At 41.9% G+C, this 17,596-nt stretch overlaps 1 protein-coding gene across 1 annotated transcript; it reads left to right on the forward strand.

The window, feature by feature from the left end:
• Nucleotides 1–1,897: 1,897 nt before the first annotated feature.
• Nucleotides 1,898–4,306, forward strand: adma (adrenomedullin a). Its single transcript, XM_059354922.1, has 4 exons — nt 1,898–2,009; nt 2,591–2,693; nt 2,841–2,966; nt 3,099–4,306. The coding sequence occupies exons 2-4, from the start codon at nt 2,599–2,601 to the stop codon at nt 3,370–3,372; spliced, it is 495 nt and encodes a 164-aa protein (XP_059210905.1). The 5' UTR covers nt 1,898–2,009; nt 2,591–2,598; the 3' UTR covers nt 3,373–4,306.
• The last annotated feature ends 13,290 nt before the right edge of the window (nt 4,307–17,596 follow it).

The following is a 17,596-nucleotide window of genomic DNA, read 5'->3' on the forward strand; positions in this document are numbered from 1 at the left end:
CAATTATCATTACAAAGTGCTTACAAAACATTTGCTGGTTTACAGCACATGTGTTTGACATTTATGTATTCTTTGAGTTGGGTCGCATGAGATATAAATACACTCAGGAAGGTTCTGTGTCAGGGACTAAAAACAATAAGATATGAATTATAGGATGCAGAAATGCTGGAGTGGAAGTGTGAAGTATTTGTGAAATTATGTTGAAAGACCCCAAGGGGACTGTATTTCCCTTTTCCCTTATCGAAACTGAAATAGAAAACTGAAAGCATAACTAAGATCCACACTACAAAAACTAATTTACAACATCCCTCGTGAATATTTCTGCAGTGGAATTTCTACGCTGTTAAAACCAAATGTTTTTTCTCTTACAGCATTTTATACACTGACAGTAAGGGGCGGGTGATGATTGCAATCTTTCTGGAATCACATAGTCATCCTGTTTCCAAAGTGTAGATGATCTCTTCATAACAACAAGCTCATTTCTGACACGGACGCTGATCTACGCTAGCTGTTAGCGAGATGAAGGCTGTGATAAACAAAAAAGTTATAACCTCCTTGATGTGTTTTTTGTGCTGCTATTTTCTGTGTATGTTTCCCCCTAGGGGCTTATTATCCACATCTGCCTCATGAACTCTACTGACAGAGGTGTTGTTTTGAGCCTCACACACTAATCATAAATACAATGCAGAGAAAGAAGCATGTTTCACAACACACGTGAACACAATGTGGCCATGTAAGACGTGCTGCATGCAGGATTAGAGTGACTCGTTGAACTGACCCACCCATTAGAAATGAAATAATGAGAGGGTGAGACATCCAGGCAGACTTGATGGCTCCTTATTATCACCTAATAGATTCTTTTGTGCATTCCTGAGGTGAAAAAGTGAAAAAGGCATATTACTTGTAAATCATAAGAGCAACAAATGAGCAGAACTATTTTAAAATAATGTCTGAGACAATATTGTTTATACGTCATAGATTGTTGTTCGAGTTCATTTTCTGACTCGCCAATTTATTTTTAGATAAATTGTAAAATTCCATTTCGCATTTATCCAAATATCAAAATAAATGACATGGGTAGTCCGGAGTCAAATATTTGCCTTGTAACAACAAATACATTGAGTATATTGTGTTTACAGTTGGGCATACTTACTATTATTAATCAGTTACTCAATGCCTGTCTTTTTCCAAATCTCACATTCATCATTGAGTGTACTTTCAAAGCTGACATGGAACTTCACTGTGCCAGGGAGTGCCCTGAAAGCAGGCTAAGGAAACATTCCTTAAATTTTTATTTTATACAATTAGCCAGTTGGACTGAAAGGAACGTTAACAGAAACTAGAACTACCTCACCTCCAAGTTCAAATATCACAAGATGAATGTTTAAACCTTTTCTTTTGTGATTATTTAGAGTCCTAATACCCCCCTATAGAAAGCAGCAGGCTGAGACGAACACATTGTACTCTCACTGGGGGAAGTTAATGTGCTGTTTGACTTACATAACTGGTGACTATAGATTTCTTCTCATTATATACATACATATACTGAAATAAGCTTTTTTTTTAATGAGAACTGAAAAACTTTGTTGGTGCATAATTTAAACTCAGCTTTAAAAAAAAGTTGCTGACTTAGTGAAACAGTGAAAACAGGACAGACTTGTTGCACTGCACTTCTTCTAAAACTATTTCCTTTATCACTTTAATTTTCAATTTTCATTCTTGATCTCCTGATTGTGTTTCGTTGTTGTAGAACATGAGCGAGCAGCACAGCAGCAGTGTGCTGGTGGGGTGGGGGAAAAGGATGAGAGAGTGTGTGTGTCCGTCAATGAGCCCCTCCCACCTCCTGTATAAAGGCTCCCAGTCTGGTGTGTAGGAGCTATTAGCAGAGTGACACAGCTGCCTTACAGAACCAGTGGCAATTTCAAGAAACCTGTGGAGTACTCTTTTACAGCTCAGTCTACAAGAAGAGCTTTTTTTTCTCATCCAGCTGAGTTATCAGAGCATTACAGGTATGTGCACTTCTTTCTTTTTATTGCTGTGATTTGCTTTCTTTGCTACCAGCTGATGGTTCTATTCTTGCTTTTTTGAGGTCGGGGCACAAGTGTAGGGACAAGGACAGGTTATCTGTGTGGTTATATAAGCTGTTCAGCTCTTAATATGCCTGTGGAAGCGTTGCCTTCTAGGTGTAAAGCATCTGGCAGGCACTACATTGTGCATTGTTGATAAGTTTCTATTGATTTGGTTATGTTGAAATGCATTTAAGGTTTTGTTTGACTTTTGAGCTGAGTCTATTTTGGACTCCTCATTGGTAGACTGTCCTTCGCATTACTGGCCGGGGGCCCAAAGCATGGTTGTAGGTTTACTTAACCGAGCAAAAGCTGACCTTAGCTTAACTTTTTAAATAAATGAATGATAAGTGCAAATAACTTGGCTTTTGGACTCTTGTGTAAGCAAGCACCAGTGTGCCACTTATAGGATTACTGTATGAGAGAGTTTATATGCATTGAGGGACAATGGGAAATTCATGAAGTTAAATATCAACTGATAGCATAAATTAATCACTAACAAATGTTCTCTCCACTCTCCACAGGAGTCAAAATGCAATTGATCTTCCAGTCCTTCCTCTCTTGCTGTCTGCTGGCAGCAGTAGCACACTGTGTGGAACTTGAAGTGAATCCGGAGTTGAAAAAAAGGTGAGTTATCTGAAGAGTGATTCATCCGATAATCCAAATGTTTTCATGTGATACAAGATGTGACAGTCTGTCAAGTCCTTCACAGCTGTTACCTGTCTACTGTATTATCTTCTTTAGACTAATGGACTTTTTTTCCTCCTTTGGCAGGCTGAGCATATGGCTCGGGAGCAGATCGAGAAGGGATCTTGACAGTGTATCAGTAGAGAGGACAGCAGAGTCTGAGCACTTTGTCAGACCAGAAGACATCAGGGATACTTTGCTGCCACATTCCAGGTAAGATACTAACCATGCATCACTGGAAGTCTACAACCTGTCTCCATTTACCATCATATGATTTAGAGAAGAACTCAGGAGTGAACAGCATGCATTAATTTCCTCTTCTCTCTCTCTCTCTCTGTCCTGCAGCTCTCACACCAGTGTCCGAACCAAGAGGTCTAAGGGCTGCTCGCTGGGCACCTGCACAGTGCACGACCTCGCACACCGGCTGCACCAGCTCAACAACAAGTTGAAGATCACCGTTCCCGTTATGAAGATCAGCCCGCAGGGATACGGCCGGAGGCGTCGGTCTCTCCCGGCACAAAGAGTCACACTGAGGCTGGATCAGGGCAGGCTGAGGCCCGTGTGGAGCATAAATGAGTCGCAAGTTCACAAGCTGGAGGCTCTCCTCAGACGGACATGAGCGGGACTCCGCCAGAGGAGCTGGGAACAAAAGCGAGGGAGTTAGCGTCCTCTCTCTGTTCTAAAATTCTCGAGATGCCTCAGACTTCTGCCAAGTATTTTCCGGCACATTTTTTCAAGGCATGAGAACTGAGTCAGAGCAAGACTGGCTGCACTGAGTTTCTCTAAAGGCTGAGCCCTGCGGCTCAGCGACGTAGAGCCTGCAGACAGCTGCAGCTGGCGTACAGACACTGGATGGCACGGCGTGGAGCGAGCTACAGGTGCTGCTCTCTGCTTGGCAGAGGGATATGAAGAGTGCTAATGCCTGGCAAAGTGGACACATCCTCTGGCTTAAAGAGGGAACTCTCTTCTAACATTCTGGGACTTTACACATTTCTTCCTCAAGGCCAGGACTTTGATAAGTGCTATCCTCTAAGGATTATACCACCGTGTTCCAAACTGTCAGTACTTGTCTGCACTTTTCCATTTGGACTTAAAGTCGAATGAATCATCAGGAAAAGATATCTTCAACACAATGCCAAACAGGAAGATAGGCTACAGGGCTGTGAAGCTCTCAGTTTATATCAAGTTTTGGACACTGTATAAGGGAAAATGCCTTAGATTCTGTGAGATATGTGCCAGTCCACAATGGATTGAAATATACTTGAAATTGTTATTTGTTTGTACAAAAACATGTGCAATCTATATTTGTTTTTATTGCAGGTATGTGTATATATGAATTCCTTTATTTAAATATTATATAGAGGTTACATTAAAGTACTTATGCAACTATTTTTGTACAGGAAGAAATATATATATGGGCATTGTAGCTAATTGTCATTATTCTTTTTGCAAACTGTGGTAATAGGATATGTGTTTTATATGTATATTATATATTTGTAAATGTGATCTATTTTATTTGTGTCAAAGCAATAACATTGTTATTCAATAAACTTTTTGCATACAAAATCTAGAGCTTGTCCAGACCTCCTTTTGCTTACTGCTCTTGTAAACTGAAAGTGGCATGCTATTGTGTGCAGCGCGGCGCTACAGTACGACACAGAGCACCTGGTCTCTGTTAAGTGATTACAGGCTCTCATTAGAGCCTCCCCTCCTCTCACTGCATTCCCCTAGTTATGATGCTATTTGTTGGCTCGGCCCACACCACAGAGCAGCCCTAAAGCCATCAGAGGAGGCTGAGGCTTTAGCTCCATCTGTATCCAATGGTTGGATGCTTGGGACACGAGGAGGCCGATGCGGGGGGTTCCGGTCTAACATTCCTGCGAGAGCATCACGAAAACTGCTGCAACAAAGCACTGACCGTGACCTCCACATTCTAGCAGACCCCAGAGTCTGAGCAGCTCTGAGAGGCTGCAGACCCCTTCTGCTTGACACGTTATCACCAGTTTTTTCACATTTTTGGGGAGTTCAGACTACACCGCCTAAGACATACAGTTAATATAGCAGATTTCAGAACAATCCTACAATGCAAAGACAACTGAAACTGTTTAAAACGTGCACTTGCCACTTTAGAAATGTGGGATGAAGATGGTAAAGAGTGATGGTCCAGGCTAGGGCTGCAATTAACCATTATTTTCATTATCGATTAGTCTGTCGATTATTTAAACCATTAATCGATTAGTTGTTTGGTCAATAAAATGTTGCAAAATATCAATCGGTGTTTCCCGAACCACAAGATGACGTCCTCAAATCTCTTGTTTTGTCCACAAACCAAAGAGATATTCAGTTTATTGTCATAAAGGAACAAAGAAACCAGAAATATTCACATTGAAGAAGCTGAAATCAGAGAATTTGGACTTATTATCTTTAAAAAAAACAATCAAACCAATAATTGGATGATCAAAATAGTTGTCGGTTAATTTAATAATCGATTATTGTACGATTAATTGAATAATTGTTGCAGCTCTAGTCCAGACTTTGCATCCAATCCTCTGGCTTTGCTTGGTCCCTATTGCAGAAATTCAGAGGTTTCAAGTACAGATTTCCAACAATAGATCAAATCAATAATTCACCAAATGGCATTAGGTCAAACTAACTGGATCCATGAGTATATGATATTAACTGACACTTGTTTGGTGTCCCCCTTTTTTGATTACTAGCATGACTATCAGCTTTTCCTGGAAGCACCAAATGGATATTTTTTCTAAACAATTCTTAGAGGAAACATACCGGAAATGAAAGATAAAAAAGGATAAGATAATGAGGTTTTGTTGGGCCCACAGCACTTCATATTGATTAAAATTAATTAGAAATATAGTAAGTAGCCTGGAGATGGTTCCTGCTTTAGTTTTAATTCACCGGAAAAGCTTATTACATCTCTTTAAGACTTTGCAGTGTGAGTGTGAGCAGGTTGTACAGAAACAAAATGAGGCTCAAAACTGCAATTCTATGTTCTCTAATGCCATCTAGTGAGATTAAATGGGTAAAGCTGCAATTTTGGGGACTTTAGTTGTTGATAAGGTGTTTTTTTTAACTTTCATATATTGTAAAAGTGTTAAATTACATGCCGAAAACAGATAGTGTCACATGAGCATGCTTTACTGCTGTGTTTAATTAGAAGCAGTTCTTTTTGTAAGGAGGGATATAAAGTTAGAAAGAAGACTCAATTGTTCAATTTAAGCTGTGGATTTTAGGGGCTTCAGTTCTGGTTACCTTGTATTTTTAAAAATATTTTCCTAAAGTATAGCTCATGCCCAGATTAAATCAGCCCAATGTATAGTTGCAACCACATATCAATAAAACAAAACCTGTCAAATAAATTACTGAATAAGATGAAGCCATTAATAAATATTGTAAAGAAACTAAAACAAAGCAAATGTGCCATCTAGTGGCTCCTTAAATTATATGTATTTCTACATCTTGAATGGGATTTTATTTTCTACACAAAACCCTCATGGTAAAAATAAAAAAAACAACATGTTCAGCATTTCTCGCCAAAATAAAAGCATTCTAAAAATAGACTGAATGGACTTAAATCTGGCCCAGCCAGTGTACTCTCTAACTATGTGACGGTGTCAGTAAGCCAATCAGCTGCTGACGCCAGTAATGTGTTGATAGCATCAAGAATCTGATCAGTGCAGGTCAACTGGTAAAAAATAATACCCACATAGCACTTATTGCATGCTAGGCACCAAGTCTTTTATTTTTTCCACAGCTGATATCAGTAGTATTATTGTTGGAGCGGCTCTTTTACAGCAGAATGTTGGCCAAGATATATTCCACATTTTGCCAAAATGAAACTGATTTACCTATTTGATATAACCAATTAACAATTTGGTGCCACTGCTCATTAAAGCACTGTTATGTCCCGATTGAGGACAGGAGAGGACAGACAAATCATCAGTCTGCTGTCAATCAAAATGATACAGCCCCAGAGCTAAGGGTCAGTCCTCTAACACCAACCCTTAAAGTACCCTGATACCGTTAGCTGAGAGGATTAGCATCATAATCTCACACTCTGTCAGGCTAAATCAGGGACTGTGGCTTCCCTGCCGTGTGTGGCTACATTAGTAAATCTGGGCCTTCCTCTAAGGCTGCGTGAGGACTTCACCACTGCTGTACTGTCCTGCAAGACTGCTTATTCTTATTGCTTTTAGACTCTACTCAGAGCTTGATGTTGTCGTGTAATTTATTGGTCCAAGTTGTAGGTCAAATAGCTCATAAATTAGTTTTTAAAGGAGTCCAATTGGAAAAAATTACTTCTCTTATCTTTAACAATTAATCAAAAGCCCCGTTGGAAAACAGCTCCAAAAAAACTCTCTAACAAGTCTCAAAAATCTTCAAGCAGGAGTCCAAGATCTTGTGACACACTTTATTATCGATAAAAAGTGGAGAGAACAAATATAATACACACAAGGTGCAGTCCATAAGCTCTCTAACTCGAATGACACTTACATGAGTTATTATAGAGAAATCACACACATCTGTCCATCCCATCATTAATATTTATTATGACCTTTCCTCCAATAAAATTTGTTAATTCTTTAGATTTCTCCTCCTAGGGGCTGCTCCAAATCCGCCCCCCCTAGGTGCAGGTGGCATTACCTCATCCCCTGGCAGAGAGACATCAATATGTTTAGGGGTTGAAACTATTACCATGATCTAAAATCCCGCATTGGTTCTCATAGGGCCTTTCTATGCTTTATTTACTATGATTTAAAATGATCCGTTAGTTCCCACAGAGTTTTTCCATATTCTTACTTCTTACTCATCTCTGTCTGTTATACACAGCTTTTTCTATCTTTCATTTCTTACTGAGAGTCTTTCTTATTTAGTCCTAGTTAATGCTGCTTCTTGCCCAGCTGGGTAACCTTGCTTCTTATTCTTATTCTTGCTTCTCTCTTATTCTTACCAGCACCCTAATGAACATCTCTGGTGAAAGATCACAGGTGTTTTTCTGGCACAAACTTAACATTCTTATCTAGGCCTTATTCTACTTCTCCTCTCTTCCAGTACTTCTCCACCTTTCAGTTAAATCTCTGCAGCATATTGATTATACATATAACATCATATAGATCACTCAGGGTTACATTATTTAATCACACTTTGTCATACAAATAGCTACATAGTCCCTCTAGAGACCCTCATAAAGAGATACTAGCTTAACTCTCACCACATTATTTACTCTACATTATCCCCCCTATGTGACTTAATTAGTCACATCTCAGTAATGTCGCCGTCTAAAGATGGCCGTAGCCACCCTACTAGGTTCACTTTATCACTATTGACAAGGATCCATTTTTACAGCTTAAGTGGGAGTTATGCCAGCTCTCACAAGGACTAGGTGCAAGCCTTAAACTCGTTTCCCAAGCGTTTTAGCGTTACAGTAGTATATATATATGAGGTCACACAGGATATATAATTCCAGCACACTGGTCCAGTATATATTCACACAAATCTTAGTGCGGTGATACAGTAGATAAATGTAATGTGACAATCAAAACCTTTACCAGTGTTTGACTAACTTTATCAAATGTAGTGTGACAATTAAACCTTTACTAGTGTTTGACTAACTTTATCAAATGTAGTGTGACAATTAAACCTTTACTATGAAATCTCCAAAAGGGAGCTACAATACATCACACATTTTGAGTCATATAAAGTAAACATGATTATACCATGGTAAAAAGAAATTAAATCTGCTGAGATGAAGATCTTTTGCTCCATGTGCCAGACGCACAGTGGAATGCCACCACCAGGGAGAGGTTACATGTGATGCCTGGTGATGGGGTTCTCAGCGTTCCTCAGGTCCGGGAAGGTCTCAGATGTAGAGGATAGGGACCCCGGGTCCCTCATCAGGGCTTGGTAAGCGGATAGGAGTGGTGGGTGAATATGAGGGTGATGGGCTTCGAGGAGAGGGTGCTGGGCTGCGGTGAGTGGGCAGGTTGTCTTCGTCGGCGATCATATCAGCCAATGCCCGAGTTAGTGCCACACGACATGGCGCATTAGGGGAGAGTTCCCGAGTGTGGCGTCTGTAGATTTCCAGCTCACGTAGGAGGCGCCTCACCAGGTTTTGTTTGTCAACCCGGATTTCCATCTCGTGCCTCCATCTGGCCAGCAATCTCTCCCGCTCGCTGGCCCACTCCTGTTTCATTGCCTCTCTTTCAACAGCCCATGCTCTCTCCAGCGTCTTCCTGGTGCTAGCCCACACTCTCTTCTGTGCTGCAGCCGCTTCGAGGCGGTCACGCTTTGCTGCCCAGTTGATCCGGGCCTTGATTCTGGCCCTTTCCTTCCGGAGGTTGGCAACCTCTTCAGGGGTACGGCCCTTCAGGTACCTGGAGAATGCCGCCATGGTCATTTTTGCCAATGCCTCTGCTCCTCCCCCTGGCTGCAGTAGGACGTAGTTGGCCTCCTTCTCCTCCTCGTCCGATGAGGTGGATTCGTCAATATCCTCAGTCGCCGGCCATCCTTCTCCAATCATCATCTGCTCCTCCCACTGGCGCTGTAGAGACTTCTGGGCCACTGGCTGCTGCATGTGCCGGGGAGTTTTGGCAGTAGACTTGGATGGTCTCACCTGCTGATTCCCTGGCCCTGGTTTTGGTGGTGCGGGTTGTTCCAACAGCACCTGCAGCATGCTCGGTCCCTGCGCAGGAGACGGGTCGTGCATCCGAGACATCCATTGCTCAGAAGGGTCACCTGGGAGCCACGCCTGTTGAGGGAAGTGGTGGGAACTGTGTGGCCTTAGCCTCTATCACAGTTTTGACCTGTTGGAAGATAGCCTTGTATATTTGCGTTAGATGTTTATATTGTTCAAGCGGAGGCCCTTCATAGGGTCCTCTGTAAAAGGGGACTGGCATCGGTCTCCCTGTTAGTGCTTCATGCGGTGTTAGGTGGGTTAGTCTGTTACACTGTGTTCTCATGCTCATCAAAGCAAGTGGCAATGCCTCCACCCAGCTTAGCTTATGGTCACTGTCAGCCATAATTTTTGTGATTTTGTTCTTCAAAACTCCATTAGCTCGTTCTACTTGTCCCTGTGACTGAGGGTGATACACACAGCCATATTTCTGCTTAATTCCTAGCATTTTCATGGCAATTTTCATCACATTAGCTGTAAAATGCGGACCATTGTCAGAGCTCATTACATCTGGTATTCCAAACCGTGGAAAAACTTCTTTACACAGAAACTTAGCTGCTGACCTCGCATCTGGACCTTTTGTTGGAACTGCTTCCACCCACTTGGTAAACCTGTCCACAACCACAAGAATGTACCTGTAACCATTCTTTCTGTCTATCATATCTATGTAATCCATTTGCAGATGGTGAAATGGCCCTTCAGGCACCGGAACATGTGCTAACGGTGTCGTGAACGCTCTCCTGACATTATTCGTGTTACATACCGTGCATGCATTTATCCATCTATCAACTCTGTGTGCCAACATTGGTGACCACCAGACTGCTTGCAGTCGTCTCAATATCTCCCCCCTAGCGACATGGTCTTGACCATGCGCTTCCTGAATGGCAATTGGTACCAATGCCGGTGGGAGGACAAATTGACCCTGCGCACTGAGCCAGAGGCCATTTTTATGTGGGTCTGGATTATTTTGGATTTTAATTGCGCCTCTTTTGATCCATATTTGATGTGACCACGGACCGGCTCTTTCCTGTGCTTCTTTAAGAGATGTTATGTTTGTTATAGGTTCCAGATTCTCTGCCATTAAAAGTGGTCCCATGCATGTGGGCGTAGCTACACGTTTAGCTGCTTCATCTGCTAAATTGTTGCCTTTGGCTATCAGGGAGTCAGTTTTTTGGTGGGCCGGGCATTTGATAATAGCAAGTGCTTTAGGGAGGTGTATGGCCTCTAGCAGAGCTGAAATAGCTTCCCCATGAGTTACTGGAGAGCCATCTGCCCTTAAAAAGCCTCTTTGCTTCCACGTGACGCCATAAATATGGCACACGCCATAGGCGTATTGTGAGTCTGTATATACATTTAGGGTCTTACCTGCTGCCAAGTTACATGCTGCAGTCAAAGCCTTGATTTCTGCGAGCTGCGCTGAACAAGGCTGGTTAAGTTTAGTGGCTTGTACCTCATAGAAAGAGCCGTCAGACTGCAACTGTATTATGGCGTAACCAGCGTGGTTTCCTGCTGCATCTCTAAAACAGGAAACATCCACAAACAGAGTTATTTCAGCAGTTATTGGTTGATTATCTAGATCTTTACGTGGTTTCATGAACTCATTTATTGTCTGGAGACAGTCATGTGGTGTCCCGTCTACAGGAGTCACCATCCGGGTGGCAGGATTGATTGTGGTGCATCTTTGTACTGTAAGCTCTGGGGCAGCAAGGATTACCTCATAGCCTGTCCGTCGAGCCTGTGTCAAAACAAATGTGGGACTTGTGATTAGTGCATGTAATTGATGTGACGTATACAAAATAGTCGGGTGTCCCATTGTGATGCTTGACGCTTTCTGAAAGGCAAAAGCTGCCGCTGCCAATCCCTGATAGCATGGAGGAAGACCTGTTTCAATGTTATCCAACTTGGTGCTATAATATGCTAATGGTTGCTTACCACTGGGAGTGTCCTGCATCAGAACCGCACACGCATAACCTGCTTTTTCTGCAACATATAAGTGGAACACATTAGCATAATTAGGATTACCTAGTGCTGGCGCTGTTCGCATGTCTGCTTTGAGGGCTTCAAAAGCTCCCTCTGCCTCAGGGTGCCACTGTAGCGTAGCTGAGCCGTCCGTCTGACCCGCGGCTCGTATCAAACCTCTTAACGGGGCTGTTTTAATAGCGTAGTCGCAGATCCACGGGCGGCTGAACCCCGCCATCCCCAGAAAGGAGAGCATCTGCCCCACCGTTTGTGGTTTAGGGGCTTTTGTCACTGCTTCGATCTGGGAGGGTGCAATAGCACGCTTGCTGCCACACAGTTGCCTGCCCAGATATTCAACTTGTGGCTGACAAAATTGTAATTTGTCTTTACTTACTTTGTGTCCCCCCTTTGCTAAAGCCTGCAGGACCAGGACTGAGTCATGCTCACACTGCGCCTGAGATGTGCCACAAACTAACAAGTCATCAACATACTGCAAAACGATGCTAGTGACATTTACGTGTTGTAAATCATCTGACAATACTTTGTTAAAAATCGATGGGCTCTCAACATATCCCTGTGGGAGGCGTGTGTATGTGTATTGTTGTCCTTTGAATGTGAATGCAAACAGAAACTGTGATGCGGGATGTAATGGCACACTGAAAAATGCTGAGCATAGATCAATGACTGTGTACCAGCAGGCGTCATGAGGGATATTTGAAAGTAATGTGTGTGGATCTGGTACTATAGGTATCTCTGCACCCACTACTGCATTGATGGCGCGTAGATCATGCACCAGTCTGTAGTCATCTGAGCTTGGTTTCTTTATAGGAAAGATAGGAGTGTTACAGGGACTTTTGGTTGGTTTTAACACACCTGCTGCTACCAGGCCCTTGATTGTTGTTTCTATCCCTGTTACTTGATGTGGTTTCAAAGGATATTGTTTCCTGTACGGTAGGGTAACATCCTGTTTTATTTTTATTTTTACTGTGCAGATTTTACTAATCCTACATCTGTTTTATGTTTTGACCACAACCCGGATGGTATGTTACCTAACAGTTCATTATGTTTTTCTGAAAGTGGCATTTGAGTAGGCGGCCTTTCACTGAGCAGCACCTGAACAGGTTGTACTTCTTCATAGGTGCGCACAGATATCTTCATGAACTGTCCATTAAGGGATGTCTGCACATGTGTGTCAGTTGTGAATTTCCATTCCTGTATTTGCTGCGCTGCCTTCACCATTGGTCCCAGATCGTGTGACTCATAGCCTTTGGTTGTCATGAGTGTAACATGTGGGGCAGAGTTAGGCACAGCAAACCAGTCTCTTAAGTCACGCCCACACACATTCAGGTTAACGGCTGCCGTCGCTCCTTGTGGTCCAATGTATATGTTTTCACAAGCTATGTGCACAGGAGCTTTTTGACACAGCAAGTCTGTCCAACAGGTTCTGTAATCTTGATGTTGTTGTTTGTCATCAAACATCATTGTGCAGTGCAACGGCAATCGTGGCTCCTGTGCTGGAGGCAGCTGTTTCTCAACAAACATCCTCCACTTCTGCCATTTTTCTTCAAGGTGTGATGGATTTTGTAGTTGGAGCCAATACACTGTAGGCTGGACCTGTTGTCGTTTGCTGATTTCTTTAGCACGCTGCATCACCATCATTCCAGATGTTTTTTCTTTTATGAAGTCCAGTTTCAGGCCTTTGTCTGTGCAGATGATTGTCGCTTTCAGCGGGCACAAAATGTCTCGTCCCAAGAGGTTGATGGGCATATTTTCTGATCACTGCCAGGTTCTTTTCTGTTGTGGCTAGTACGGGAGAAACGTGCCTGATACTCTCTTTTATTTCTTCTTCCCTCGGAGCTGCTGCTTTCTGTGTCAGAAGAGTCATCACTGGAGCACACTGTGTCAGGCTCAGCTTCAGTGTGGTGTGCCTTGTTGCCAGATCTTCTCACATTATCTCCGACAATGTCACTGGAGGTCATGCTCTTTTTATCCTCTTCTCCAGATACTTCTTCATTTGGTTGTGTGTTCCAGTTAATTGTGAATTTTCCCATCATTTGTCCTTCAGTGGTATCTCCCTGTGCCCTTAGTGGATATTGTCCTGTCCCGGATGGGCCAGCAGGGGGAGCTGTAGGAGGTTGAGCAGTGGTGAGAGCTACAGGTGGGATCATGGGCTGAACTGTAGGGGGCGCATATGGTGGAGGCTGAGTCATCTCCCCTTGTGCTGCAGGCGTGGTCTGTTGTTCCGTCTCCTCTTTATCCATCATGGCTGGCATCTGTTTGACGTCCATCACATGTTGTCTGGCTGTTTCTCTGAACCAGCTGAGCACCTCTCTTTCTCTGGCCCGTTTCCCTTCTCTGCTGTTACTTGTGTCTTTGGCCTTATAGTGCTTGATGTTGGCCTCCACCTCTCTACAGCATGCTGCTTCGAACGTCCCGTTAGTGGGCCAGCACAGTCTGCCATTTGTACGTCTGTTCCACCTCTTCATGCACTTTTGGATCTGTTTGGCATAATCCGGGTGTTGTCTTATTACTAGTTCTACTGGGGTTAACAATCCTCCGCTTTTTATCATTTTAGCGCCCATGATCTCTTGTTTAGCTCCCGTATCCTGCCTAGTAAGTTCCGGCTGTCCCTCTTCTCTGGTTCTGATATGAACTATTATTTTGCTAACAGTTATCCCAACTTTTTTTCCACCATTGGGGGAGTTGTAAAGCAAATTCTCAGTCCTGTCCTTGGCTCGGGTTTTCACTATGTATTCAAACTTTCCTGTATACTCCTGCGATGGTTAAATCGTCAGGAATGCCCAGCCACGGGCGCAACGGGAGGGTGCCTGTAATTAGGGGATTTTGGCACAAACTCTCTAATATTGTGGCTAGGGTGGGGCCCAGATTCTACGTATTATTCCTTCCCACGACACTGCAGGAAATTCCTTTTTGGTTTGGGTTAAATTAAAAATTCGAGTGAGGTGTCACAACTTTTGACAGATCTTCTGTTCTGTCTGCCAGTGCTCTATGCCGTATACGTCAATTTATGACCGTTCCAACAACAAATGAGTTCTGATACCATGGGTTTCAATGTCTCCCTCAGTAGTAATATGTTCAGGGGTTAATTTTCCTCTTCACTCTCACTACTCATTCGATCTTTGGCCATATATTCTCTTACCCCTCCTTATTTCACTATTTTGGGTTATTTTATACCTTCTTACTGTACTATTGTGTAATTTTCCTTCTTTAACCTATTTATTTCTATTTATTTTATATATATATATTTATATTTAAATTCATTTATATATAATTTTCACTTCAACTCTCAACTACTCTCCAAATAACTCCACTAAGAGCCTATTTATTTCTATTTATTTATATGTATATATTTATACTTAAATGTATTTATCATTTAATTTTCACTCCAACTCTCAACTACTCTCCAAATAACTCCACTAAGAGCCTATTTATTTCTATTTATTTCTATGTATATATTTATACTTAAATGTATTTATCATTTAATTTTCACTCTAACTCTCAACTACTCTCCAAATAACTCCACTAAGAGCCTATTTATTTCTATTTATTTCTATGTATATATTTATACTTAAATGTATTTATCATTTAATTTTCACTCCAACTCTCAACTATTCTCCAAATAGCTCCACTAAGAACCTATTTATGAAGCTCAGAATAGTTAGAATTCCTAAGGTTATTTGCTCCGTAACAACTGACGCGTTATGGGCTGTAAATTTTCAATCCTTTCTGCTCCTTCAAACGAAAAAGTCAGATTTATACAAATGTGTGTGCGTATTTTAAGCAGTCTGTTGTTAAGGTGGATGTGGATGTGTGTGTGTGTGCCGTTTTTATCTCTCCCCTGTGTGTGTGTGTGTGTGTGTGTCTTATCTCTCTGCTCTCTCTTTTTCCTCTCTCGCCCTCTCAGCCAGCCGGCTCCAGCAGGCTCGCTATTAACTCACACCAGCGTTTATATACACTCAAACAGCGTCTATATACACATTACTAAACTACAAAAGAGCAAGGAGAACAACTTAGTTGGGCTTGCCTGCCGCTATTATACATTTCTTATATACTGCCCCTACTGTAAACGAAGTGGGGCGCCTAGGAATACCGTACACTCTGACGGTAGCTGCCTCCGCTGGACAGTCGCATGCCTTAAATGATTTGTTCCTCAAATCATTTAGCTACCTCCGCTGGGTAGTGAGACGTCTTTTCTTATTCCTCATAACATAAAACACCAACAGTCTTGCCTGCCTTGACTCCTTATACTTCTATCAAAATTCTTTCCCTTTCTCACTCTATTCTTTTCAACCTCTTTTAGCACAAGTACGTTATTAAATACACTTCCCTAACATTAACAACAGTATCTAGTGCTCTCCGTCAGACCCTTTTTTTTTCTTTAAAAAAGGTGTTCTTAAGTCAACAATTTAGACATTTACATTTTAATTAAGACTCAACATTAAGAACTTCAATCACTCACTTACACAGCTCTCTCTTTTTTTTATGACTTACTACTTCTTATCTATTCAACTATCACTGTCTCAGCACCTGCCAAATTAGACCTCCGTCAAACGCGGCTGTTGCCAGCAACCAGATTACAATGCAAACATTGAACAGTATCTGATCACACGCATTCACTCTCTCCGCGCCATGGTTTTGCTGAGACATGCAGACAGATTTGGACAAACGTAAAATAGACAGCACACACAGTTAGTTTAGACAGACAACATGGTTTGTCACAAAATCTCTGTTATCTCCTGCAATGGTTAACTTGGGTTAATTAATTCAAATTAGATTGGGTTCAAGAGGGAAGAATCACAGTTTAGAAAGCAGTTCCTCACCTGGGCGGACCTCACCTGTCACTCAGACACCACTTTGATCAAATTTGCAGAGACAACGTTCTGCTTACCTTGATTTTTAGTGGGCCCGTGGTTCTGATGACAGGATGAGATGACGCCGCTGGTGACGGATGCCTCCCGGATCCTTTTCCCTCCTGGCTAGCTCGCCAAAATGTCGTGTAATTTATTGGTCCAAGTTGTAGGTCAAATAGCTCATAAATTAGTTTTTAAAGGAGTCCAATTGGAAAAAATTACTTCTCTTATCTTTAACAATTAATCAAAAGCCCCGTTGGAAAACAGCTCCAAAAAAACTCTCTAACAAGTCTCAAAAATCTTCAAGCAGGAGTCCAAGATCTTGTGACACACTTTATTATCGATAAAAAGTGGAGAGAACAAATATAATACACACAAGGTGCAGTCCATAAGCTCTCTAACTCGAATGACACTTACATGAGTTATTATAGAGAAATCACACACATCTGTCCATCCCATCATTAATATTTATTATGACCTTTCCTCCAATAAAATTTGTTAATTCTTTAGATTTCTCCTCCTAGGGGCTGCTCCAAATCCGCCCCCCCTAGGTGCAGGTGGCATTACCTCATCCCCTGGCAGAGAGACATCAATATGTTTAGGGGTTGAAACTATTACCATGATCTAAAATCCCGCATTGGTTCTCATAGGGCCTTTCTATGCTTTATTTACTATGATTTAAAATGATCCGTTAGTTCCCACAGAGTTTTTCCATATTCTTACTTCTTACTCATCTCTGTCTGTTATACACAGCTTTTTCTATCTTTCATTTCTTACTGAGAGTCTTTCTTATTTAGTCCTAGTTAATGCTGCTTCTTGCCCAGCTGGGTAACCTTGCTTCTTATTCTTATTCTTGCTTCTCTCTTATTCTTACCAGCACCCTAATGAACATCTCTGGTGAAAGATCACAGGTGTTTTTCTGGCACAAACTTAACATTCTTATCTAGGCCTTATTCTACTTCTCCTCTCTTCCAGTACTTCTCCACCTTTCAGTTAAATCTCTGCAGCATATTGATTATACATATAACATCATATAGATCACTCAGGGTTACATTATTTAATCACACTTTGTCATACAAATAGCTACATAGTCCCTCTAGAGACCCTCATAAAGAGATACTAGCTTAACTCTCACCACATTATTTACTCTACAATGTCACCAGTGGTACAGGCAGCTTGGAGTTTTAGTTTCTTTGCATCTTACGCAGATTAAATACAATAGTAGACACATGTCTATGTGACGTAAACTGATGAGGTAAGTCCGTGTGAATGTGTCGTAATAGTCTTTATCTTAGATAAGAGACTGGAGTTAAAGAGACAGC

This window comes from Centropristis striata, chromosome 2, assembly GCF_030273125.1.
Source record: "Centropristis striata isolate RG_2023a ecotype Rhode Island chromosome 2, C.striata_1.0, whole genome shotgun sequence".
NCBI lineage: Eukaryota > Metazoa > Chordata > Actinopteri > Perciformes > Serranidae > Centropristis > Centropristis striata.

What these genes read in the sequence shown, in the direction of transcription:
- adma (XM_059354922.1), top strand. Translation starts at nt 2,599, where the DNA reads ATGCAATTGATCTTCCAGTCCTTCCTCTCTTGCTGTCTGCTGGCAGCA. An exon ending in AATCCGGAGTTGAAAAAAAG is followed by an intron (nt 2,694 to 2,840) that starts GTGAGTTATCTG and finishes CTCCTTTGGCAG; the next exon opens with GCTGAGCATATGGCTCGGGA. An exon ending in ACTTTGCTGCCACATTCCAG is followed by an intron (nt 2,967 to 3,098) that starts GTAAGATACTAA and finishes TCTGTCCTGCAG; the next exon opens with CTCTCACACCAGTGTCCGAA.